General features: G+C 38.9%; 2 protein-coding genes across 6 annotated transcripts in view; one reads left to right on the top strand and one right to left on the bottom strand.

Moving 5' to 3' along the window:
- The first annotated feature begins 4 nt into the window (after positions 1-4).
- On the top strand, positions 5-2554 carry LOC108630327 (hydroxylysine kinase). 3 transcript variants are annotated; one of them, XM_018033546.2, is made up of 2 exons: positions 5-1184; positions 1284-2554. In XM_018033546.2, the coding sequence occupies exon 2, from the start codon at positions 1315-1317 to the stop codon at positions 2401-2403; it is 1089 nt and encodes a 362-aa protein (XP_017889035.1). In that variant the 5' UTR covers positions 5-1184; positions 1284-1314; the 3' UTR covers positions 2404-2554. The 3 variants fall into 3 exon arrangements, with proteins under 3 accessions (XP_017889035.1, XP_017889038.1, XP_017889036.1); XM_018033549.2 differs by having other exon boundaries at positions 1273-2554; XM_018033547.2 differs by having other exon boundaries at positions 1263-2554.
- A 28-nt stretch (positions 2555-2582) lies between these two features.
- nolo (ADAMTS-like no long nerve cord) overlaps positions 2583-26531 on the bottom strand; it is a 175727-nt gene continuing 151778 nt past the window's right edge. For all 3 annotated transcript variants that reach the window (XM_018033538.2, XM_018033540.2, XM_018033544.2), the window contains 17 exons: positions 21347-21449; positions 20367-20465; positions 13029-13170; positions 12765-12858; positions 10002-10393; positions 8910-9039; positions 8550-8760; positions 7863-8173; positions 7659-7786; positions 7412-7579; positions 7155-7324; positions 6923-7018; positions 5702-6731; positions 5521-5603; positions 5055-5441; positions 4813-4966; positions 2583-4742 (listed from right to left, as the gene is read on the bottom strand). In XM_018033538.2, coding sequence (XP_017889027.1) covers positions 4642-4742; positions 4813-4966; positions 5055-5441; positions 5521-5603; positions 5702-6731; positions 6923-7018; positions 7155-7324; positions 7412-7579; positions 7659-7786; positions 7863-8173; positions 8550-8760; positions 8910-9039; positions 10002-10393; positions 12765-12858; positions 13029-13170; positions 20367-20465; positions 21347-21449 — 3799 coding nt within the window. In that variant the 3' untranslated portion in view covers positions 2583-4641. The remainder of the gene's footprint in view (positions 4743-4812; positions 4967-5054; positions 5442-5520; positions 5604-5701; positions 6732-6922; positions 7019-7154; positions 7325-7411; positions 7580-7658; positions 7787-7862; positions 8174-8549; positions 8761-8909; positions 9040-10001; positions 10394-12764; positions 12859-13028; positions 13171-20366; positions 20466-21346; positions 21450-26531) is intronic.

Raw genomic sequence — 26531 nt, 5'->3', positions numbered from 1 at the left:
TTAATATTAGCATATAAAATGAAAGGTTAATCACTTATAGTACTGTCAATTAAGAATTGTATTTTGTTTTTGTGTGTTCTGGATTAAACATTGTGTGTATGTAAATTAAGTAGAAGTGTTTGTAATACTCGTCGATATCATATTTAAAACGTTTATACAAGATTGTACGTTGTACAATATGTATAAGTATATTTATATGATTTAAAATTATATCATAAAAAAATCAGTGCACAGAAAAATACGAAATTTATATAGGCATTTACATATGACAGGATTTTGAATTTAAATTTTTATTTCCTGTGTATTACTTTCGAAAATAAGAGAATAAATGCATAGATTTTCATCCGGTTTTTTGATCAGTCAGATTGTTTTATTGAAACAAGTTCTGTTTAATGTAATTTTTCATGATTCCTGTCATGTAACTATTATTAAAAAATGTAGCATCAAGTAATAATTCTAGATTTAATGCTTATCAATATAAGAATACGTAACACGTTGACTGCCGCGTCACCCATATTCGGGTGACAGCAAAATTTCTTCAAACTGATCGTGTAGAGTGGCGAGGTATTAAGTGACGACCTTAGGAATTTAATAATGGAAACAAATGATCAAACATGATATCATGCAAACAAATGAAACGGGAAATTGTTGCGAGTACGCTTGGCGCAGCAGCACTCGTGGCCTGAAGAATATTTTATTGGAAATACGCGCGGCAGTCAACGTGTTAAGCAATATGCCCTTATCAGTATGATAAGGATGTAATTTTGCTTGTTATCTCGACATATCGGACACTATATACACAAAAGACACTCAAAGCTTTTCTTCGTGATAGCCAATATAACGAGCAACAATAAATATCAATCATCCTGCATTTAAGCCCTACTACTGCTAACTCATGGGAGGCAACTGTACTGCACATTTTACAATTTACTTTATGAACGGCTTCAATCGTGAATGTGTTACGATCTTCTTGTAGTGTCTTTTGTCCTGGAATATCTGTCAACAAAAGATTATTTACGAAATTCCGTTAATGATAATGCATTGTTTTTTCGACTATATTTTATATATGGAGAAAATATTGAATTATTGAATAATATATCTCACGATTTCTTGTTCGTAATCTTAGTGAATTGCATACCATTTTGAAGTGAAATAAGTGTATAAAAGAAATACACGCTTTTCGAGTAAGTAGCTTATGTTTTTAAATACATTTAATTATATTAAAGCGAAGGTTTGTTGACTTGATGTTATGTTTGCAAAAGCTGTTTAAAGACTACTTTCAGGAGGACTGTCGAAATAATTTTTATACATAAAATGGAAGTAGAAAACAATGATGCCGTATTGATACCGGGTCAGTGTATTCGTCCGCCTGGAAATAAAGAAATAGCTACGAAGTTGTTAAAAGAACTTTACAACTTGACCGCCTTAAGCGTAACCGACCTAAACGCGTATGATGATAGGAATTATCACGTAATTTGTGACGGCTCGCATACGAATCCGCATATAACAAATATTAGCGAATGCGGTTACGTTTTAAAAATCGTCAATTCTTTAGATTCAAAAAAAGAACATGTGATTGAAGCACAGACTGATATGCTGATCTTCCTCAACAAGCGAGAGATCACCTGTCCTCTGCCCGTGAAAAATGTACACGGACTGTATCATACTTTGGTTGAATTGAACGCTGATGGATGTACCGGAGATTACGTCGTGAGACTATTGGTTTATCGACCTGGTGAGTTACTGCGCCACGTTCCGATTACCGGAGAACTGCTTCGAAACGTCGGCAGTTTCACCGCGAAGCTGAGTAATGTTCTACTCAATTTTTCCCATTCGGCTTATAACGAGCACAAGACAATGTGGATGTTAAATTCTGTGCCGAAATTACGGCAATTCACTTACGCCGTCAAGAATGCGCTCGAAAGGGAATTGGCGCATCAGGTAATCCTCGCTTTCGAGAAGGAAGTGCTTGAGATCGACCTGCGACTTGAGCACGGCATGATACACGGTGACTTAAATGAACAGAATCTGGTAGTGAGCTCGAACGGTAGGGAGATAGCTGCCGTAATTGATTTTGGGGATTCTCATCGGACGAGCCTGATCTTTGAGTTAGCGATCACATTATGCTACATGATTTTACAAGCTGGCGATATAGCGATGGGTAAACACGTCATCGAAGGATATCAAGATATAAGGAAGTTGACAGAACCTGAGAAGAAAATTTTGAAGACCACTGTCTGCGCGAGACTTTGTCAGAGTTTGGTCATGGGTGCTTATTCCCATCTCTACGATCCGCAAAATGATTATCTCCTTAGTACACAGAAATCTGGATGGACTTTACTAAAAAAACTGTGGCCTCTTAGTCAAGATGCGATACTCCGAAATTGGGGATTGACAGACTGATTTTCTTTCATACACTTGCGAATATAATATTACGTTACATAATTTATATACAATGTTTAGGACGAAATAGTCAATATTCATGTCAATTATGAACACTGTTCTAGTACTATTTCTTAGACGAGCAATAAAATGAATTTGTATCTTAATAGAATAGCAGTTTATTAATTAGTGATTTAAGATATTGTGCAGTGATATATCCTCTGGTTTTATTCATATTTAGGCAGTTACATATGTACATAGATATAATGAACAATAATGCTCTTCGTATAATAGTGTGGAGTCATTTTACATAATTAGATCGTGGTATATACAAAATTGCAGGTATTACCGTGTGCTTATTGATAGACGATATTAAATAAACGCATATTTTTCGTGATTAGTTCGATTGAATAACATTTACCGTGGACTTAAATGCTAACTAAAACTCATTGAAACATATTGATAATGTACAGAATTTTTCTTATAAATATACTGTGAAACAATATATTTCCATTCTGCATGATACATTCATACTTGCGCTTAAGGTGGTGTTACTTTTATCCGCGTGCGCTTTCTTATGTAGCTGGTAATATATATATATTTTTTTCATCTCGATTTTTCAATAATATACTAATTTATTTATATTTTATTTCATTTATGTCAGTTCGTTTTGGCAAACTGTCTAGCTGTGTTGAGGCAAATTCGTTGATAGCGAAAATCTGTTCACAATATCGTAGGACAAAAAAGATTAAAACAACGTAATTGCTATTTTCAAACATTACATTAATACATCCTTCCATTCCCATTAACATATGTGTATAACATCAATGATTTGAATTGTTTAAAATAATGAAATACAAGAATTGGGATATATAAAGCATTGATAAAGTCATAAGAGCAAAAGAAATTATTGATCGCGTGATTAGAGGCACAGAATTAAATTTTGTTCGGAGTCGACCGGAAAATTGAAACGTCATGTTAACGAATTTTCGCCAGAGGTTATTAACAAAATAGTATATTACAGTCCCTATATATTTTATTGCTTAGGATCTATTGGCTTACATACGCCTGACGAGGCGCTTATAGGCGCGTAATAATTCATTTTATAACTTATACGTCGTTAGTAACTTTTATACTTTTTATCATCCACTATAACTTAACATGTCGTATAATAATTTATATCGAATATCGTTGAACCTAGAAGTAACGCAGCAATAAATACGAATATATTCCTGTGGAAACATAACGAAACGTGTGTAACACACCTCTATTCGGAAGGGTATAGCGGAATGTTTGTGAAGACTCTTTACGATGAGTGTATTGAAAAAATTAACGGAATTACTCAATTTTTGCTAGAAATCGTGCGATGGATGCGTTTCCGCGAAGAAAGATGTACTGAAGAAACGTGTAGCATTTTTTTTGTCAGTCTTCGATAAAAAGTGACGAAAACCTTGCGCGTTTTCGATATGTGAACCGAGAGAGGTCGGATCTTCGCGTTATCCGAAAGATACACGTAAAAAAATAAAGACTCGAAAAATGAACTTTTGTGCCGCCCTTTCACAGCGCGATCGGGATTACTTACTGCTTTCCGTTCACCCTTCTCTCATTCATATGTAACATTTCCATCTAAAAATTTGAACAGCTCTATTGAAGCTCGTCTCTGGTAACACCAACGTACGACGAACTTCGAATTGTCGCGGTGTCTCCTTTCAGGATACAATTATACCTCTCCTATTATAATTCCGTTCTCATTGAACTTCAACAATAAAATTTCTCAACTTTTTGGACGAATGCCGGGATTCCCTTCGTTCTTCTCACGGGGTTACGAGCGTGCGCTATTAGGAGTCGTGCCAAACTACCACGTGATACACGTTCGAAAGTTATAACTTTAATTAGCACATAATTAGGAATCAGATCCTTAACAAAGAGTGCAAGAAGATTCCGACGCTCGGACGCGAACACGTTTTGCTCGAGGGCCACGGACAATAGGATTGGGAACAATTACGAGCGAAAATAATTTGGTCGATACCGTTTCTTCCATACTGTTTTTTTTTACACATTTTTTATCTGTATTCAACGTACGCGTTAGTAGATTCGAACGCGATCCGTTATTTTTCAAATATTTCGGTAAATATTCCTGAAGATAATCTTCGAATGTATTTACCCAACTCGACATTTTCTCCGGGCGTAGTTCTTAATTTAATCATTCTTTTATCTAATGGTTTCATTTCGGAATCAACTCTTATCGATTTGTTGGATCTAGTGACACGATTGACAGCATTGCTTTTGATAAAGGGGTACCTTGCACATGTTCATCGTTTTTACCCTGCTACACAGTTGTGAATGATCTTTACAGTCATCTGAAAGAACAATTTTTAGTTAAATCAACTGTTATTCGTTAAGTGTTCGATGTTAGTTATAATATTTCACCAGGTGTTTGAGGACAGAGGGGTCCCCTACACGTTTTCATAACAGGAGGCCGCGGAATATCTCTGCACGCGTTGCCAGCTGGTTTCTTAGTGCCATACCAAACGCACTGTAAGATTCTATATTTGATACCGTCTTCTTCGCATGATGCTGTACACTACATAAAAGAATATCATAAACATGAAAATTATTACATGCCTTTCAAACACTAAACTTTAAAAATAAGAAAGAATGTCGGCCAATACCTCAGACCATTCCCCAACTCTCCAGACACCCTTGCACGCATCATTATAACATTCTTGCCTCTGAAGAGGTCTAATAGTATCATCGCATTTGTTAGGATCCAGTAACGTAATATTTTGTTGCCCATTTTCCATATCATCTATTAAACGACAAGTAACGTCGCGCCTCTGCATCGCAGTTTTCCAGTTGAAGCATCTGGATGTTTCGCAAGGTGTCCATTCAGTGGTATGCCACTGAGGACATTTACCGAACCCGCAAGGTTTTACCTTTTGCGGTACCGAATGGCCAGCATCCACGCATAACGTTGCTCCTATGACCGTCCGGGGAGGTGTTCGAGTTGTGTTTCCGATTGGTTTCGCTGCACGAACTGTGCACTGAGCTCCTCGCATCTTTATGAGCATAAATTACTGCGATATGGTATTTCTAGTTTGTTTGCGCCTTAACTAAAAGTCAATCTTCTTAAATTACCTGAAATCCGCTTCCTCCGCAAGTTTGAGAACACTTCGACCAATCTGTTGTTACCCACTCAAAAACCAAATCTTCCGAAGTATCTATAAATATCCAATGAAACAAATAAATAGAACGTGGCTATGTAGTTGTAGGACATACATAAAAAGAAGAAAAATTACAAACGAACTAATTTTTTTACCTAAAATGCTGAGAGACATCGAATCGACAGTGGCATTTGGTCCATTAACAATAGTCGTTGTTACAGCTACAGACTTGTTTAGTTTCTCTTCATTAATAGAACGCTGTTGAAAATCAGTTGCGTCCTCGGATGAGCTGTTTCGAGCTTCTTTATTTCGCAACAAATTTTTCATATCTTTTACAATTTCTTCGGATTCTCGATCTTCCGTTAATGCTAAATCGAATAAGTCGTCTTCTGAATGTCTAGTGGTTGTAATTCGGGTGATAGCATCGTCAATTGTATCATTTTCATCGTAAACTTTTCGCTTTTTCATTTCGTCTTCAAAAATTTGCTCATATTCTTTCGTTCTGTTTAGAACTTCTGCTTTTTCATTCTCAGGGCTAGATTTTTCCGAAGCTACCTCTGCTTCTTTAAGTGACATCGTAGGAATTACGCGCTCACTTCCAAAACTATGATAATTATTTCGATCGATCTCTTTGCGATCGAATTCTCCAAAATTCTCAGTACTGTATTTTGTATTTGTATCCAGAGTGTAATGCATTTGCGAAGTAATGCTTTCAGACGTGGTTGAATTATTTATGAGTTCTTTATCTTGATTTTTAGGCGTCGAATTCCAATGATCTTTTATTTCTGACGTATCGTGCCATTGTCTTTTAACATTTTTCAGCGATTCTTCGACGTAATCTACATCGGACTTCACAGATATTATTGGGCTAATTTTATTCACAGTAGGAGTGACTTTTATTGGATCACTGTGTTGTAATCCGAACATGGACTCGTCCAAATCGTACGGATCTACATCGATGAATATCCTTTCTTCGTCAGGCCCGAAAGTTTCATCTGGAATCGCCGTATTACGATGCAGGGTATCCAAATTGTCTTCAACGTTTTGATATCTCAGACCGGAATTTCTGTCTGCCATGGTGCGTTTTGTCACAACTGCTTCTTTTCCTATGTCATCGATGAATGCCACAGGAGCTGTTCTGTGAGACCTTCCTACAGAGCTTTCGCTTTGGAACGGCCAGTATTCCTGTTGAAACATACTTTATACATTTTTTGTACGTGACAACGTATATAGAAAACAAAGCAGATGATTTCATCAGATGAGGATAAGAGGCGTTCCTAGTGAAATATTATTTTAAAACAGGTGAAAGAGTTTTATCTTAATTTTGTTCAAGATTGGACAAATGGTAATGTGTGCAATTATTCGGATCGTCTCACCTTTAATGTCGATATAAAATATGTTAAGTGCGGTACGAGAGTGGAAGCACCCGAACTTGCGGGTGCAGTAGATTCCACAGATTCGTGGTAACCTGGCTGAATATCCATCACCAGAAAAGATTAAAGAGCAGCGAGGAAAAGAATTATTGACGAGAGATTAATTTAACACACAGTTATTAGAGTCATTTATCATCCGATTATTTGTTATCATTTTAGATTTTTTCAATTTTACCTGATTCAACGAAGTTACAGCGTGTTCTTTATGTATCACCGTTAAATCCGGTGGCGTTGGACTAGTCTTCTGCTTTCTCTGATGCGGTTTCCTCGTCGTTTTGCTAGGCCCTGTTCGCTCATGGCTCAAATCTTCACTATCAATGTTAACGAATCTGTTTCCATACGCAGCTGTTATAAAATGTATTTAAATAACTAAAAATGATCAAGGTACAACATGCTAAATATAAAGTTGAATGACATATTGTTATTACTTACCTGCTCGATCCGTGTAAAGGCTCTCGCCTGAATTCGCTGGCGCCGAATCCAAATTCGCGTTTCGTTGCCGATGGACGGAATTGCTCAATCGTAGATACTCTTCGCTACTTATTTGTTCTTTTGAACGAAACTTCACGAATAAGCGCGTCTCCGCGTGCGAATTATCCGCTGCAACACGCGAGTTCGTGCAATCAATTCATTGATTCATTTGTTTACCTATGCACTATTAATTAAATAATTTACGAACCTATACACGCGTAAACGCCCGCATCCGTAGACGTTATATCGTTTATCTTCAAGGCGCCCTTTCTGCTAATCTTATACTTTCTTGATTTTCTTAACTCTTTGTCATCCTTGGTCCATACAATCTGTTCTCTGGAAATATATTAATTTTTATACCAGTTCCACGTTCAGGTTTTCTTAGTACTTTCGCAATTTATTAGATGCCTACTTATCATATTTTCTAACGGGACAACGAATTTTGATGGACGATGTGCCTTGAAACACCGTCGCGATACCGCCGATTTTCAAGTCGACTTTCGCGTTCAAGTCTGTCTGGTTGTAAGTCGTGTTTTGACTGGAAATGATAGGCAGAGACCCGGCATCCATAGCGTGACAAGCTCTGGTGTTGCAAGGTTTCTCTGTGGCGGGCTTTTGAGGTGGACATTCACGATCTTCTCTATTCTGCCTATGCCCCTGAGCCATTATTTGTTCGCAGGTTACTCTGCGTTTTTTCACTCCACCTCCACAAGTTTTTGAGCACTAGAATCACCATCGATCAAACTCTTTTGCACACTCTTTCAGTTAATTCATATTATTGTTTTTGTATAAATAGTATCTCCTCTGAATTCAAATTTAATCATGAGTAATACACATTTTACGCGTGTATTTTGTATTAGCTCTTTGAGAAATATTTGCATTATTACTTCTAATATTAAACTTCAAACACCGTTCAATGGCAAGAAAATGATCCGTGATTTTTATTTTAGCATTTAATATAAAATGATAATGTTGGGGTTTTGGCAAATCGAGTTTTGATCAAATTAATCGGAAAATTAGATTTAATTCCAACGAGTCATAGTGAATCTCTAATCGTGCACTAATCCTGCTATTTAATTAATTGAACACAAGTATGTACCTTGCCCCATTCGCCGGTGCTCCATTTAACCGGGCAGTCCAATACGTTACAGTATTGTCTGTCCGCTGGCGGTGGTTGCGGGCACATGTGGTTTGGCACAGGAACCGTCTTACCTGTGCCACGCGTCACTTCATGTATGCACGTGACGTCGCGCGTTTGTATACCGATTCCGCATGGACTCATACACGGTGTAAATTCACTGAAATTCCATCTGCAGGCAAAAATCAATCGTAATCATTGACTAATCGCAAACAGGATTTGTTTAAATTAAGTGTGATTCAAATTTCGTTTCTATCTCCGTCTACAATTACGCAAATTGCAATAATAAAAAATTCTACAATTGGCATGATGAAGTTTTACCTTGGCGGGCAAGGATGGTCGTTGCAGACCCTTATTCTAGCTTCCGGTTTAGTTTCGGCGGTGCATAGAAAAGGCATCACAGTTTTGCCGGTATCGTCTCTCACGCAATTCACTATCAATTCTTGGACGCCTAAAGTACAATCGCAAAAATAATGGATTGAAATACTTAGTGGAAACGGTTGAACATTTGCATTTCCGCATTTCAACTAAGACAAAGCGACTGATATGACTTTAATCCGATGGTTCGATTCAATCCAATCGTTAATTCGTCGCAGTGCATCGCTAATTGTACAATCGCGCCGAATTATCCCGATTAATTAAACGCTCTATGCGGAACGAATCTAGGTTCGTTCCGTTAATCTTTGCTGATCTGATTACCGATAATTCTCTGACTTACGTTTGTGGCTGATTAGAATCGTCGGGCTATGGTATTTATAGAGCAACGGGCAGGTAACTAAATTAAAGGGAATTTCTAAATATCGGTACAAATTGCGAACGAATTTATTCAAATTAGCAAATGACTTTTTAATTATTGCACCGCTCGTTCTCTTTAATACAGAACTGACATAGTTTTCAACGTTTCTTCGTATGTCGAACATGCAATGTTTGCTAAACAGCCATTTTCCCTGTACAATCGTCGTCACTTTTGAAGTTTCTTGTTTCCCCAACGAATTTGCATTCCATTTTCATCGTGCTGTTTCGTTAAATTCTAAGCCTAGTAGACTTGCCCTAGTTTTACTCCGCGCACTTCAGAAAATTCCCTTACAGCATCCGCCACGTCTTAATATTTACACGGGTTTAATTTCCGTTGTCGGTTTATAAATTATGAGGAAAATGTATTTCTAAGTAATTTTATATGTCTGTTTGCACAACATCTATCGTCGGAATCTCTGGTTATCACATAATTCCATTTTCTAAATCTACTGATATAATTTCTGCATATAGTATAACAGTTTTAAACATAAATTGGAAATTTCGATATCTTCGATTTATTACTGTTTACATAAAATTTTACAAACTGTGTAAATACTTAAATCCGATATACGCGACATGTTGTTTTTAGCAGAATGTTTATCAGGGAGCAGTACTTACCTCCAAGACAAGTGGCACTGCAAGGGGTGTAACCAGCTTCTTTCCAGGAGTAGGTTGTCTGCACGTCGCTTCCTGGGGCGACCTTAATTCCAGCGTCGTAGCCACTCCCGCTTGAACTGCCTGCCGATGATCTGTAGATGTCTGTCAGGCTCGGTTCGGCATATCCACTGTCGCCGACAGTGTCGATGCCATAGGTCAGGCTGTTCTCGACCACATTGCACGGGATCATCACGCATTTCTCCTTCTCGATCGGTTTCGGTCCGGAACACTGATGGTCGGGTAAATCGGCGATTGTTCGACTGAACTCGAGGAATATCTTACAACGGACTTCCCGGTGTCTGATCCCTTCGCCGCATGTCACGCTGCACGGCGACCAATCGTCCGCGATGAACCTAAGGGGTTGTTCGTTTCATGATGATTTAATGATTCGAAGCGACCATTTCTTTTGTGAATCTGTCCGAAATTTTCTGAATGATGCTTCTGGTTTTGATTTACAGGTCTTACTTCCAAGTCTATTGGGTTGCTAACAGTGATGGTAATATGTATATACATAAATTTCAATTAAGTTTTGGAATGTTAAATACAATATTTATAATTGCCTTTAGCTTCGATATTCAAAGAACCAAGAATATAGAGGCATAAAGTCGATATTGGAAGCGTCCAAACATTCACTATTCTTTCTTTGTCGTTTCAAGTGAAATGCCATTAACAATTTATATTTATATGCGCACGTTGGTTTACCTTGTATTCCACTAATGTACATTGGTTATTTATGGTTCACGGAACAACTCGCGCGTCTGTTCTGTCAGCGGTCAGATAGGATAAGTAACTGTCGGTTATTCTGGAATTACGTTTAAAGCCGCCTCTTCCATTACTCTCTATGTATCACTTCTCTATTCAACGCGATTCAATCGGGTTATCCATTCAAACTTACTCCCGAGTACCTACTTTCGTCCATCAATTAGTAACTTTTTGCTGACAACGTTTTCAATTCATCTTTCGTCTAGCAGCGATGCTTTGATCTATTCCAATTGTATATTGTCACGGTTCAATGTTCAATCATTGTACAAACAGACCTTGTAGGTATATACTACGTACACGGAATAATATCAGTTTTCAATTTTTTTCATAATAGAGCAAAATCTTATTGCCTAGAAACATGTTTTCACTGAATTGTTGAAACGAACACGGTTGACATGTTTTCTGTGTCACACGATTTTTGTTTGTTGAAACGTAATGTCTGTCTGGTACACGTGTAAAATGCATCTAACCAGTATGGAAATAAATCAACAAACAGAGTCGCAGGACAGGTCTAAAGCCCAAATTAAACGTGCTGAGTCTACGGAGGCAAAGATGCAAGCTAAAAGACGACGAGAAGAGGAAATTGTCGAAGGAGTAAACGTAAAAAGTGAAACGTAACAGCCTACGTATTACGCACCACCATTGTAAGTCTGTACTAATGCTTGATACTACGGCATTCGCGTACTGAGCTAATTAAATTACTGCAAATCTCTTAATCTCCATAAATGCATCAGAGACAGGAAAAAGTTAGCTAAAAAGCAGGGGATTTAAGCTCCTGGAATTTTAAAGCGCGTAAGAGATACTCAACTTGGAAAACTGTTGCGCATCAGCAGAAAACAAGCCTGTCGCGGAATCTTACGCCATTGTTTTACACGTATAAATTTTTGCGACAGGAAAAAAGAAGACAAATGTATATGTATGTTTCATGTAGTATAATTTTTGTTTTTAAAATACGTGGATGCGACAGGTAAATCTTTTTCCTGAAACGTCAAACAATACGCAATGCTAATTGAAAAAAAGTACGCTAAGCGCTAAAGGAACTAAAATAAACTAATCTGAAGAGTTGATCTATTGTATATTTGTTTAAAACAGCAGTCAAGAAACAAATGGGGAAAGGGAGTCAGGGGAAACATCCGGTTGGAAGTCATCGCGGAGATTGGCAAAAGGATCGGAGGACGCCAAATGCTTCTAGAACTCGCTTATTGATAGTCCTGATTTCGTTTAAAAAAGTAGAAGCGTCCTTGGACTTTGCAGCTTTGGGGTGAGTTACAAAAGCGTGCTAGGAATCTCCGAGAGTATAGACCTCGGGCGGGACGGAAAGAAGAAAAACGACGGTGGTAGTGGTTAATATAGAGAAGCAAGAAAAATTCAATAGGGGGAGACGAAGGAGAAAGTAAACATCGGTCTGCTTTGCTCTAGCCAGGAAGCAAGAAGCGCTTGAACCTCGCCTGGAATGGGTTTAAGGAAAGGCGTCTGAGGTAAGAAGTACTTAAAGGGAATAAAAATGAAGAAACCAGAGATAGAGAGAGAGGAAGGAGTGGTTGCGAGTAAGAGAAGAATCGAAGAATTTTGAAGAAGAGAAAAAAAAAGAAGAGGAAGAGAGACAGAACGTAGAAAAGTTAAAATAGAAGTGTGATAGAGAGTAGAAAGAGACACAGTAATGGGATACCTCAGATACAACCAGCCACAGGCAAAGTAGATCGTATATCTGTCGGGACAGACCAATTGAAGTCAAGAACTGAATGCTTTTAAGAAAGGAAGATTTTCTATCTAGCTTCGTACGAGTTTTATTATTTTGTTCTCGTGAGGGAGGGGTGACAACGCAACGAGAAGCTCTACGAACGGTTACTGTATGACGTTGTGAATATCTTTAGCCACGGACCAGCTGAATGCATATATTGCCGATCGGTATTATACGTGTCTCCGAATGTGTGTTTAACAATTTTTAAATAAGTTACTTACGTAGATTCCGAAGGTATCGGCTGGTCGATTAATTTCTCTGACACCGGCGGAGGTGGGTACGGCTGCATGAGGGGTTGTGTCATTTCTTCGCCGTCTGAAATAAAGGTTCATTGCTCGCGTAATCTATTTCAACGAGCGGCCATCGAGGATCTCGTCGTTGCGTTTGGCATAGTGCACGCGAGAAATCGGAAAGGCTTCCATCGATGTACCGTGCCTCGAGTGAGTGACACCGGTGCATAGGAATGTAGGCTTTACGAAACTTACATATCGGACAGGGAATGTTTGTTTTGCACTCTTGCTCGGTGTGCGGTCGTTCGGCTGGGTCGCAGTCCTTTGAGATGGAACCAACGGCGTCCCTGCACTCGATTGTCCTCGTCCTGAGACCGTTGCCGCAGGTCACGGAGCACTATCGATCATATCGGGAAAAATAAATTTTAGGAATTGAGGTCGAATAATTAATCGACAATTTGTTTTCGATACACAACTAATGAAGAGTAGATATTTGTAAAATTATTAAGTTGGTCCATACATATGAAATACTTCTTAATTTCATATGTAAAATGTTAAAATTTGCTAGTGAAATTGTAATGTGTTCTCTATAAATGAATCACAAATTTTATGTATTTATAAGAAAATTGAATGTTTTTTTAGATAAAAATGTTAATCTAATTACAAATTTTATTGATAGACACCAAATTATTTTATTTTTAATTTGATTTTTAATAATATATAATAATACAAAACTGGATAGACGTTTATCAGTTGGACAATGGACCTTTCACACGCACCAACCTTATATGTATAATTTAAATAGAAATTAGTACAGATCCTGAAACTGTGAATCGCTATAAAACATCGAGGTTCCTTCATACACTGCGCTTCATTTCGACTCTTTTATTTCGTCGAATGCGAGAACAGCTTTAGTTAGATACGCTTTTCACGGAATATGAAACAAGATAATACCGAAGTGAGGGAGTCCATAGAAATAGAGGAAACGAGAAAACGCGAAGGAAAACTAGAGTTAAGGAATGATAAAGTTTCGCAGCGCTACTGTGGAATCTAATTTCGTATACTAACTGGTAACGATTCTAATATTCAAACGATTTGAAAGTTTCATCCGAGTGATAGGAATTCTTGAAAATTACTATACTTCACTCTTCTACAAGGAAGCTTTTGTAGAAAACATTCGGATACTGTGAAACATTTTTCAAGTGTCAAAGAGCTTTCCTCACTTCATTATCAGTCAAATGTGAGTCCCATGCAAAAACCGACGTGATATGCAAAAATATCGGACAAATTTTCTCTCAGCGTGTTATAAATTCTGAAACAAAATTAACTTCTTTGCTTCTTGTCACGGAAGACATAAAGTAATTGGTTGCATAGGTTGCCTGTAATGTAGAAACTCTACTTTTCGTTAAGGAAACACGGTAACACTAATAGTATGAGACATTATCGGTTGTCTTTTTTAATTGCGAAAATCATTGTTGTTAGAGAAAATTCGATACTCTAATGCTCTTTCGTACTTTTACGTATAGGAAACATAAAAATCTTATTGACTATAATCTTTATTGGGTCGTTTTTCGCAAACTCATATTTTTATAAAATGCATAAAATAATGTTTTAATTTTTCTTTCTAACACAAGAATCCGATCGTTTAGAAAGTACACCCAACAGTTCAACGGAATTGATTAACGTGAATAGAAGACGATTGAAATCTCCTCGTTCAACATACTGACTTCCGTATTACGCACCCTTTTTATCCAGGCCGATCAGATTCGCTTTTATGTCGAACCGAATCGCAACCGAATCTCAAGTGTCAGGTACCATTCTCAGCCGCTTCTCACACAGGAGAATAAAGAGAGGTGAGAAAACGGTACGTCTCTTCGTTCAAGATGGAGGAGCATGGTTGGCCTCAAACTTCTCTCAAGTCAGAATAAAGTCTGCTGATCGGGAAGGTAAGGAGCGGGAACGATTCTGAGCGGTTTAGAAGCGCGAGCGAGAAGGAGGATGAACAAAAAGCCCGGATGCCGGAGCTATCGTTCAAGACGTCGAAGGTGGAAAGGTGACATGAACGGGAAAAGTGGAAACCCACTCGACTTAGCCACTCTACCTTCTTCTTTTCTGCCTCACGTCTCTGTTTGTTTACCTCTATTCTCGTTCTTATCGTTTCTCATGCTCATGTTCTCCTGTTTTTCCTCATTTTTTTAATTTTCGCTCTTCACTCGTTTTTTTTTCCATTTGTTTCACTCTTCCACAGTTTATCTTATTTTGCTGTCTGTTTTCCTTGCTTGTACATCGTAGTTTGGTTCGATTGAGGCTGCGATTCACCCTTCCCAGGACCCTATTTTCGCTTTCTTTTCTTCATCTTTTTTGCTCCACTTTGCTTTCACTTCATCTCCGCAGATCCCCTTTCTTCTCTCTCATTTCCTCTCTCTGTTTTTCAACTTCCTGCCGGCATATATTTCCCGTGTTCCCCTTTCCTTCGTCCCCCTACTGCTTTTCTCAAAACCATTGGGAAGGAGGTCCGATATCGCGGGAGTGCTTTAAGGAGCTCCCTGTGCTTTCAGTTCAATATTTGCATGGCTCCTGAGCTCACAAAAGAGAGAAATCTATCAATTCCTGTCTTCCGGTAGTGGCTCTTTCATTCACTCTTCTCCTTTCTCCTCTCTCTTCTGCAGCCTCGGACGAAATCATTACCGTGCTGACGGGTATAAGAGGCCTGCCTTTATGTATCGTTGGCAAAAGGATACCGACGCCATCTCCTCGCTCCTGGCACCGTGCACCGTTTCCTTCGTCAGCCGGAGCGAGGCCATTGTGTATCGATCAAGCTTGGGATGAGCCGTAAATCATGTCGCGCACACTTTTGCTTACACGTGACTACGGATATTTTTGTACCGTTCACGGAAGCCTGCTGTTTACCGTCTTTCTTATCATCCCCGATAAGCATGAGAGACACCTTATCGCATATCATCAAGTAACTAATTTCTCATCAATTTTTAGAAGGCTTTTCGCTTTAATATTAATCTTGGACATAATAAAACTGTAAACTATAGAAAATTATCTTCTAAAATAAACTTAAACCAACGATTTATTTCATGAATTGATAAAAAACTAATGCCTGATCAGGAACTACCTTAACGGTATTGTACGAATAGGCTAAGGAGTATAGTGATGGTAAGCATTTCAATACGAAAATGAATGAAATCTCATAAATTAAATAATCCTTTTCCTTTCACTCGACAAACGAACAAATTCTTTATAATCTCTTTCACTGAATTCTACAAAAGCTAACCAAATATCCACAAGGACTTTTCTATTCTCTAATTTCGGGCAAGTTCGTGGACCGTAATCGTGATCGAATAATATCGGAAATAAACTACAAAAGGCGCGCAGTAGAAAACCGGCAATCTGCAAACGGAGAGGAAACGAAATTTAACTTTCAATTTGCGAGCCAGGAAATTCGTCCCTCTTTTTCTCATTCACGGTTCTACCGAGGATCTTAAAATATTCCACGAAGCGGAAACGACGTCCGCTATTCGTCGTTGCCTGGCATCGCCATTATGAGTCCGCACGATTCCGCGGAATGTCGGGCGTGCTTTTTACGTATCGGTTAGTAACAGTAATAAATACGTATCTGAGATGCGCGAATGCATTTAGCGACCGCCTCATGAATAAGGTATAACACCGATTCCCACCGGGAATCCCGTTGATTTTTCCCACTTCGCGTGTACCAGTTGGAAAGTTCGCTCGCGAGAGAGGAAGAGGAAATGGTAAGAGAGACAGTGGAACACGACCTTCTGGTACAACTTGTCCCTTATTGTTGCGTCTCTTTGCACCTCTTATTGGAGTCTTATTCCTGGTTCGCGAGGCTGCATCAGCCAGAGCGAGTCACTTCTCTCTGGCTAGGCAGTTGCATTCGGAAACGGTTGCTTCCCTTGTTTCACGCCCGACGCGCCACTCTGAAATACGATGTTGTAAAATTTTATTGTTCCCAGAACTTTCTTAGCGTTTCCAGTTTGTCTCTGAATATAAACGAAACGGTCTCCCGTGTGGAGTTACATAGCGAAGTTACTTTAATTTCCTTCAGTGAAACGGTATCATGCCTTTGACGATATTGTCTTCTCGTTGAACGCTTCCTCTGATACGCGACGCGGCATAATTGCAATTGGAGAACGCATAAATCGCTCCATCTTGTATTAATCCTCTGAGTACTTTTCTATGATGGTAGGTGCACAGGATGTTCATATATTCGTTTTGTAACGATAACGGCCAACTTGGAAATTGTAGCGCGAAATCGAGTCGAAGTTTCACAATTATCGCGCGGTCGTAGATAACCGCGACAATATACGGAAACTTTTCTCAATGCGTCCGCGGTTGAAACAGAATTGGAACGAAATCCAAGAGGCAGTCGGGAAACGGGGACTTAAATTTCCATAAACGCACGAAATCGGACGTCCCCGAAACCGAATGTCTGGAATGCTTCCAGCAGATATCGCGCTTTTCAGGCCGCGCAGTTGTCCGAACAGCGGAAGAAATGGCAGCGGACGCACCCGTAGGGACGGGAGAGGAGAGTCGGTCATCAAGCACCGTGCCAAAACGAGCCCCGAGACTCCCATAGGCGCCACGGAGTCGGTCGAACCTTCCACAATGTGCATCCTGTGTATCTGAATCGCATTTATTACACGAAGAACGCGTGCAGGTTCCGTGGAAACGTCGACAGGACGTTGCGCTCGTGTGGTACATACGTATACGGCAACGACGACGCACTTGGCGGCGAGCCTCTTGATGCTGTGTCTCGAATCGATTTGCACTCCTGCTTGCAACTGCACACATATGCATGTGCAATTGAATGCCGGTGAATTTATGTATGTTCGTGTGGATCTACGACGAACACGATCGATAACGATGAATTCGTAGAGGAACGCGAGGCATTTTCCACAAGAATGCACCCTCTTACCCTCTTCTTCGCGTGCCTTTCTCGCTTTCTTCTGCCACTCCTCTTGAATCCTCTTATGGCGCCACCATTTTTTTCTTTCCTCGTCCGTTTGTCTTCTGGGCTTCTTACCTTTTAACCCTTGCAAAACGTCTCGTTAAGTGCGCCGTGATCCCACTCCCGTGTTTTTTATTTGTCGTTATTAAAATTCCATGTTCATCAACGTGGCACGTGGAAAAATTTAATTACCGATGCTTACGATATTTTTCCAGAGATACAGAAATGAAACTTCTGTTTCATTACATTCCTCGGTTTATGTAGGGCGTTCGTTTTATTGAAAACACTTCTCTCCAGCTCTTACATTGATTTCGTTTCCCCATGCGAGTTGAAAACGACGCTCTAGGATCATCGTATTTTGTATACTTATTAAAAAGGACGAACACCACACAAGAATCCTTCAATGTTAGGAAGGTGTAGGCTCTTCTTTTTTGCGAAAGACACTAACACGCGCGCGAATGAAATAGGGCCAGGAGGAACTCGGGGAAGAGCAAACCGAGATAAAAGGGAGAGGGTTATTTGACGACTAAATTGTCCTGTTTGATGTCGGTGGCTGATGCAGCCTGGAACCTCCTCAAAAGGCCTCGAAAGATAGTCTGGGACGACAGAGAGCGGAATGTGGGTAGAAACAAGAGACAGGAGGAAACGTTTGCGTGGAAACACGCGACGAGAAAAGGAAGAAGACGAGACGAGGCAAGTGTAACAAGGCCGCGCATTTATCGCGAAGCTTAGATGCCACGAATGTTTGATATCGTCAAGATGAAATGTCGTTTTCTTTACAACAGACGTAAATCCTATAGATTATCATGTACATATTTCATTTAAATAATTTATTAGTTATTTGTAGATATACCTATCATTAAATGATTTCATTATCCTACACAATGATTGTCCAGACTGTGAATCTCAATGCGTTTATAGTTACGTTATATGTATTGTTTTAAGTAATTTAGTTAACTTTTATTCAATTTGTATTTATTGGCATTTATAACAATCGTATTAATCAGCTAATGTATTAGTTATCTTATTGATCAATACTTATAATATCAATAAATAACGTTACAATATCTTCTAATAAAATTGTAATATGTTTATTATAAATTTTTTATATTATTATATTTGTTAGAAGTTTTTATATAAAGCTTTAGTTAATTCATAACAGGAGACAATTAGATAGAATATGAAAGATGATTTTCTACTGTAAAATTTCAATTTATAAAACAAAATGACGTTTTATACGCATCAGTTTAAGAATTTGTAGATTCACGGTTATGCTCGGTCGAGCTGTCCTGAGGAAAATCCGATTTTCGCGAATTTTCAGCGAACGCACAGCGCAGAAATTCGTCGGATTCGTTCACGTCGCTTTACCGAGGTTCTAACATCGTTAGATGCGACAGAGACGGAAGGCAAAAATGTTTGTGCAAATTAAGTGCTTTCCGACCACTGAACGGCCGCGACCGGATATGAAATTACTGAAGCAAAGGAAACTGTTTCGCGGCCCGTTTCGCTTGGCACGGAAGAGAAAAGTTATATAAGATTCAGGAACAGAAGGGGACATGACGGCCTCTTCGTACCCCTTTTCCCGTTTCCTGTCTCTCCAAATGTCAACAACGTTTCGGATAATTGGGAGTTTCACAGATAGTTAAAAAATTGATGACTTAAAAATTTATTTCGATAGAAAAGTTGCGGACGTTATCGATCTTCAACTCCTCAGTGATTAAATGTGTTTCGATGCTGTAGAATATTTTTATGTAATTAGTTTCGATTTACTAGTTCCAGAATTGCATTTCTTAAAATCTATCGGGCAGATCCCAGCTTTAAAATTTTAGTTAGTTTACTTTATATCATCAATCTATAAAATAGTAGTTGGGCGGTTTCTCTATTCTCATACACGTAAAGCTATAAATATTTTTACATGCAGTATGATGGACATTGCTTAAAATTTTCTGCAAATAAGGAATGTAAAATAGATTTCTGCTTTAGCCAAGTAATTCGCAGCGAAAATGCGAAAACAAAACATCTGGTTCGCAGAAAGCAAATTCTGGAACGAGTTTCATTTCCCTTTGCAACAATCAGCCCGAGCTTCACTGTTTGCTGTTCCCGAAGGAAATCGGATTTACTGATACGGATAGACAGATATAATCAGATAGAGGAAGGTTACATGCTTGTGTATCTCATCTTCGAACACCGTTAACGTGCTTTTAAGAGACAAAAGAGGCTCGTCTAACTTGCTTAACGACGTTAAACTCCGTACGGATAGAAATTATATAGTTCTTCGTGTTCATCGATTACGAAATTCATGATTCAAAATTCAATAATAACGCGTAAAAATAAAAATTGTTGAAATTTTAGAGAAAGCGAAAGGTAATAAATAATGAGTTGGGGAAAACGTCTTTCTATAAATTAAGATATAATTGAATGATAACAATTCATTTATTACTATCATTTCAACCTCCGGAAAACTGCCTTAACGCATTTCAAACCATTGACGCATCTCTCTAGCATCTCTAAATTCCACAATCGAAACGAACAATTCCATTATACATACTCATTCTGTTCTTTCACGAGTTGCGAGGGTCGCAGTGTACTAGGATTGTCTGTCATGTACTCACCTCGCTCCACTTCTCGGTCTCCCACATAGGGCACGAAATGGTATTACAAGTCTCCTGGCTACGGGGTTTATGCGAGGTATTGCACTTGTGGTCTGGCAACTAAAACAATAAAAATGTAAGATGTTCTTCTTAATTGTATCTTGCAAGTCCATAATTTAACATGTTACATGCATTACGTTTGCTTATTAGATCCTTCAGTAAAATCATCTAACCGTTTACTACAGGGTGAAGATAAAGGGAGATCGGATCATAGAAAAAGATGCAAATTCTCGTGGTACACGATACACGCTATCTAAACGTATGTATATCCAACGGTGTACATATGCTAGCTCTCGTCGAGTCTCGGATGAGGGGATTTTACGGTGGTTGACAGAGAACCGCGAGCGACCCTTGCAGTTTAAACGAACCGAACTGGGTTAGGGTTCGTGGGTTTCGCCAGGCTGTCGTAGTCGCCGGATAGGCGGATGAGTGGATGGATGGATGGATAGACATGTATATGCGCAAGTTGGAGGAACATGAATACATCGTAAAACGTCAAAGACGAAGGAAAGTTGTTAACCTATTTATACCGCGAATAACCGCAACACGATTACTCGTCAGGATTTAAATTAGCGAGTTCGAATTATAAACCGTGAAACATACAATGTGCTGAGACGGGAACAACCTTCCCACCGATAAACCGGAGCGAATTTTCGATTACGTTAGACAGAGCTACGAAATTACGTATCGCGACTATAAATTCCACGGTCAATGGCAAAACATTCAACTTTGGTAAAACCAAATTGCATGCGAGCAGGTTGGGTACGATGAAAATAAAGTCTGATCGATTTCCGGGCGACACGACGAATATTCCTTCTGGCGCCACATCGGGAAACACTGTTCCCGTAGCAGGAACGAGGTCGAATCCGGGCCAAAATCCCGGAATTTAATATAAAGGGATTTCGCGTATTTAAATTATCCCAATCCTGGCTCTTATTTACCTTCGTAGTCTCATTGCCGTTCTCCTCGGTACAGAAAATGGTCCTGGTTCTCGATCCAATTCCGCAACTAGCACTGCACATACTCCACTCGCCGGCTACCCATCTAGAAAGGTAAAAAGAATCAATTGAAACGCGGGTCGTCTAGCCAGCGAGAAGCTGAGTTGCTATACATACAAGTTTCTCTGTGCGTTATATTAAAAGTTCGAGTATTCACGAGTTCAAGTATAATACTGCCATTTCTTATACTGAATGCTAAAAATTTGCATAGGGTGAAATTACGTTTGAATCTCTTATTACACTAACTCGCTGCTTCTGTAGATAAGACAAATTTGATTACGGGTCTCCTTTTTAATTATTCGGGCCTTCTATTTAATTAATTAATGTAAGCCCTTCATGATTCTCGGTTCTGGATAACTAAATCTTTATTGAAGGGGAAAAAAAGAGCGGCGATCGATCTTTGCAGACGAAATGATGGTTTTTTTTAATATTTTCAAAAGGCTTCAGCTTAAAAAGTCAAATTATAGGATTTCCGCGAGCACTTTGAAGCCACGTTTGAAAAGGCTCGGTAGTTGAATAAAATTGAGGGAGAAAAAGAGAGAGAGCTTTCCTTTCCATGAGGTTCTTATTCGGTCGGAAATCGTCTTTGATATCGCGACCAAACTCGTGAGGGTTTCTCGTCGTTAAAGAAGCTTGCACACAAATCATGGATGAGAGCGAATGGATCGAAAATCGGTACTTATGAAACGAAGCTAATTGCTGACTATATCTGTCTGGGGCGACGAAAGCTTTTTTCTGCTCGAAGCTGTTTTCAACACGCAATTCACTGGAATTTCCGCTGAAAAATGAGTAGCAAACTAATGACGTCAAACAATGAATTTTAAATCAACAAAGTGAATCGCGGTAGAAGTTATTTTTAAACGGTCGTAGTTGTTATCCGATTGGAAATAGTTCGATACTTTCAGACACGTTATTAAGATGGATTATGGAAGAAATGATGCGACTTTCGCAAATTAGAGAAGCGATACAGAGAAAGTTTCTCTAAACGATTGGAACAAGACTAATTGTTATAGACTTTTCCATTTTCGATGGATATCGAGTGTTTACTGGGGTGGAAATGTAACCAGACGAGTTCATCGACCACCGTCAACATGCAGTGAATATCATTTTCGCTGGTACGCATAAATTCGTATCGATTTATCCGTCTATTTTATTTATTATATATTTTTACTGTCCGAAGAAAATTGTTTACTGACTTGTGGAGAATCAATTGAAACATACTTAAGTATAAACGTATACGTGAGAAGTATCTCAGATGCTGCGTGCCCATCGCTAGATTAATAGTCGAATGTGTCAGAAAACGATTACCAGAATTTAATTGAGCTTGTATCTTTGCCACAACGTGGAATAATAGCCACTGAAGTATTCAGCGGCTTAATACACAGTTGCGGGTAGGCAGCGGTTTAGGATTGCGTCAATTCTCTTGGGGGACGACTGAAATGCCCAGCCTGAGCCGAATTAAACTATATTCTTGACTGGACCAATTAGCACCAATTTAACGTTGACGAGGCCCACTCCACCAGTGATTTATTAACCATCGTGGCTTATTAACATCGTAATTGTACTTCGTTACGTTTCACCCTCGCGATTTTTTCGCCCCTTACGATGAACGCAGCGATCGATTCTGTGTCCTTAAGTACACCGCTTCGCGACAAAAATATTCGCGATTAATGTAGAACGTTAAATTATTCATAGACCAATTAGGACGATTTTAACCTTATTTCGTGACTTCATCTATTGGAAAAATATTCTAATTTATATTAAGTATAACCTGCTTTTCGTTTTAGAATATTTCTAGAAGCTGAGGTGCTGCTGTTATACATAGATTTCGTGCATGTCCTTCCAGTTATTAACCTGTGAACGTTTACGTATTTACGGGATATTGAAAACGTATACTAAATGAGTGTATAAATATGTATAAGCTTTATATAATTAATTTTACTAGTTATTAGTATTTGTCTATGAAACTCTTCAGAAGGCATTCCTATAAGCTCGAACATGTTAAAGAGGAAAAGATGACGCAATTCAGTCGCGTGACTGGCCTCTTGTGCAAAGTTTCGTAGTTCAAGTAACTTGAGCCACTCGAGATTCTCCTTCGTACAGTGTTAACCAGTTGAGTTCCTGGTTCCTGGCCACGTGCATCATCCAAGTGGCGAAGTTTCCTCGCCCTGCGTATAATAATATTAAATAACAACCCAGGGACAACGTGTAACGAGCACTTGACGGAATTTTTGTAAATCGTCCCGTTTTCTAACGGTTTGTGTATTCTTAGTTAAATTCGGTGAAATAAAAATGGAGTGTCCCGGGTTGGATGAAAATATGGAATTTCAGGAAGGGTTGTTTTCACGGTATGCCTAGCCACGCTAAAGTGAAGAAAGAGAAAAACATCCTTTCTCTATAATTTAGTTGGATAATTTGAACATTGCAAATTTACGTACGAAAATAAACATTCTTAAGGAAAATTGAGCGAGAAAAATTATTACCTTCAAATATAAGTCTAAAGTGTTTTGTTTAGTCGTCGTTGTCATACATTTAAGTTTAAAGTTTTTTTGTACATAAGTAAAACGAAGGTCCTATGTTGAAAATATAATTTAATAACTGCGATGGTCAGCTCTCAGCAACAGAGAAATAAACTAACCGAAATGTAAGGCAAATTCAGTGCAACAGGATAAACGTCGATCGGTCAGATAGTTTCGTGGATACCGAATCGTAATTTCAATCAGAAAAGGAACAGGATCCGATACACACACGTCTCTGCGTGTCTGAACGACGTGATACGTTTTTACCAGCGCCTGTATATTCGGTAAGAATGGTTCGCGCCGGACTTTTTGTTCGACGTCCGTCGCCGGCGTAGTATCTGCTCGTTTGGGGACCGATTCTCATCGGGAGCGAGCTTTAAAGCGCGTCTTTTTATCCGTCTCTCCTTTATCCGAACAAAGGACAGCCAGTATCGTTCTGAGAACTAAGATTGTTTCTTCGAAAAAATATCCCCGGGACGTTCTCTTCTTCCTGTTTCCTTTTCGTTATCCCGTTCGATCGTTACGCTTTATCGCGAACAGTTTCACCGTTGGACGTTCGTGTTATGAGTCAGGGGAATAAATTTGTCTCACGTTCGTGAGTTGTTTGAAAGGAATCCAATTTGATGACTATCGTGAACGTCGGGGAACTGTTCTCATTTCCGTAATGAAATTACTCAATAGTAAAAAAACAAAAATAAATTACATAAAAGCCTTACTCGTAACTGTTAATAATATATTTCTTAACAAATTTCGCGAACATTGCACAACGTATATCATTCGAGGGACTGAATTTTTCTTTGTGGTTGATAGATCGTTTACCTCTACGGCGATGATCGTGATCACCGAAGGGAGAAGCGCTTGATCCTTTCGCACGCAGGAAAAACAGTCATATTGTTTGTCCGACGGTCAAAGAACTCTCGTATCTTCCGGTCATGTTTTTCCGATTAGGATCATTGTGATAAAGAATGAAAAATGTCAGTGATGTAAAGAGTGTCTGAAGACGAAGGATGCAGAAAGGAAAGTCGAGGTAATATCCCGTTTTCTGGTACATCTTACAATGGTTAACTAAAGGCATTGAACTATTTCAATAAAATTTCAATCAATCTATGGAATCTTGATGAATGACAATGCAGTTAAAAATTGATAAAATGAATATCTGTAATATTCTATAAAAAGTACATTCCATTGTATGATTTGATTTAAGTATCTCTAACTTGTCATGAGACATTATCATAAAAATGTTTCACTATTTAACGAAGAATTCTCGTAGTAAAAGCGTCAGTGATCGGAGTTTTTGATGAGGAGAGAGAGAGAGAGAGAGAGAGAGAAAGAGCGAGGTGAGGGGACCAAGAGGCTTGTTTTTCCAGGTCTCTTTTAGAAAGCGGCCCGCCGGGCTTTTGCTCCTTTCCTCCCCGTCCGTCGACTAATGGCCGTTCAGTCCGCTTGAAAGCTCCGGCCCATCGTTTCCAAGCTCGTGTGTATCACGAGCCAGCTGTATCCATTTCCGTGTACGATTCCCGAGTGGACGCGTACACGTACGTGCATACACGCACACTGTCGCATAGTCGACACGGCTTGACGAACAACAATCGGGACTGTTCGGTTGCTTTCTTCGCAACCGCGGTTGAGGAAATTGGCTGCAGAGGAAGATTGGCCGATGTTAATCCCAAAAGCGGGAGTTCCGATTTTACGAAACAGCACGTGGAAAATACGAGAATTTCGAGCACCTGCGCGTGAACGTGCTCAAGGAGTCAAACAATGCTTGATCTGCTCGTAAAACCGGGACGTTCGATCCCGGGTCCGGAATTCTTCGATTAGAAAAGCTTTAACAAAGTTCCTAGTGGTCCGAACGTAACGCACGAACTTCGGGGTACATGTCCATTTCTGGTTTGTTAGGACATAGACCTAATTGTCTTCAACGTAACTTGGATGTTTGGTCTGTATTTTATACAGACCGAATCAGTCAGAAATATAATTTAAAATCATTCATTGGTCATTCGTTGGCTCCAATATAAATTCATTTATTTATTTACATCATATAATGAATTCGTGCTCAAGATTTTCGGATAAAATCATAAAATAACAAATTACTATTTGTACGTATTACTTATTGACTGATTCTGTAAATTAAACGCTCGATGAAAATCCGAAAGCAAAATACTGATACCGTCAAAGAGAATTGCGACGAAAAATTGGATCATCGAACATCTGATCACTAACTTTTTGACCCATTGATCTCTCAAATAGACACATCTATATATAAGATTGAGTTTTTTTTCTTACGATCATAAGTGAAGAAAAATGAATGAAAATATGGATGCCGAACATCAACATCAACTTCGATAGAGCTACCCTTTTTACTATGGAGGCGTACAACCACGGAATCCATAACGCATGGCAAAAATCCGTGGAACAATTTGTTAAACGGATTTCGTGTTTGTCTACGTACTAAGTTATGTATTCCATTATTCAAGAATGTTGAAAGCTAATTATTCGAATCAAACACATGATACGTATTCTATAGGAACATTACCTTTGAAAAAAAATGATGTTTCATATGCGTCAAACTACTACTTGCATGTACGCTTGCTAGATATAAAAAAGTTCTA

Source organism: Ceratina calcarata, unplaced genomic scaffold (genome assembly GCF_001652005.2).
Source record: "Ceratina calcarata isolate Rehan_Ccalc_2016 unplaced genomic scaffold, ASM165200v1 scaffold72.2, whole genome shotgun sequence".
Taxonomy (NCBI): domain Eukaryota; kingdom Metazoa; phylum Arthropoda; class Insecta; order Hymenoptera; family Apidae; genus Ceratina; species Ceratina calcarata.
The sequence above is the reverse complement of the archived record's forward strand: the minus strand, read 5'-3'. Positions and strand labels throughout refer to the sequence as shown.

What these genes read in the sequence shown, in the direction of transcription:
- LOC108630327 (XM_018033546.2), top strand. Translation starts at nt 1,315, where the DNA reads ATGGAAGTAGAAAACAATGATGCCGTATTGATACCGGGTCAGTGTATT.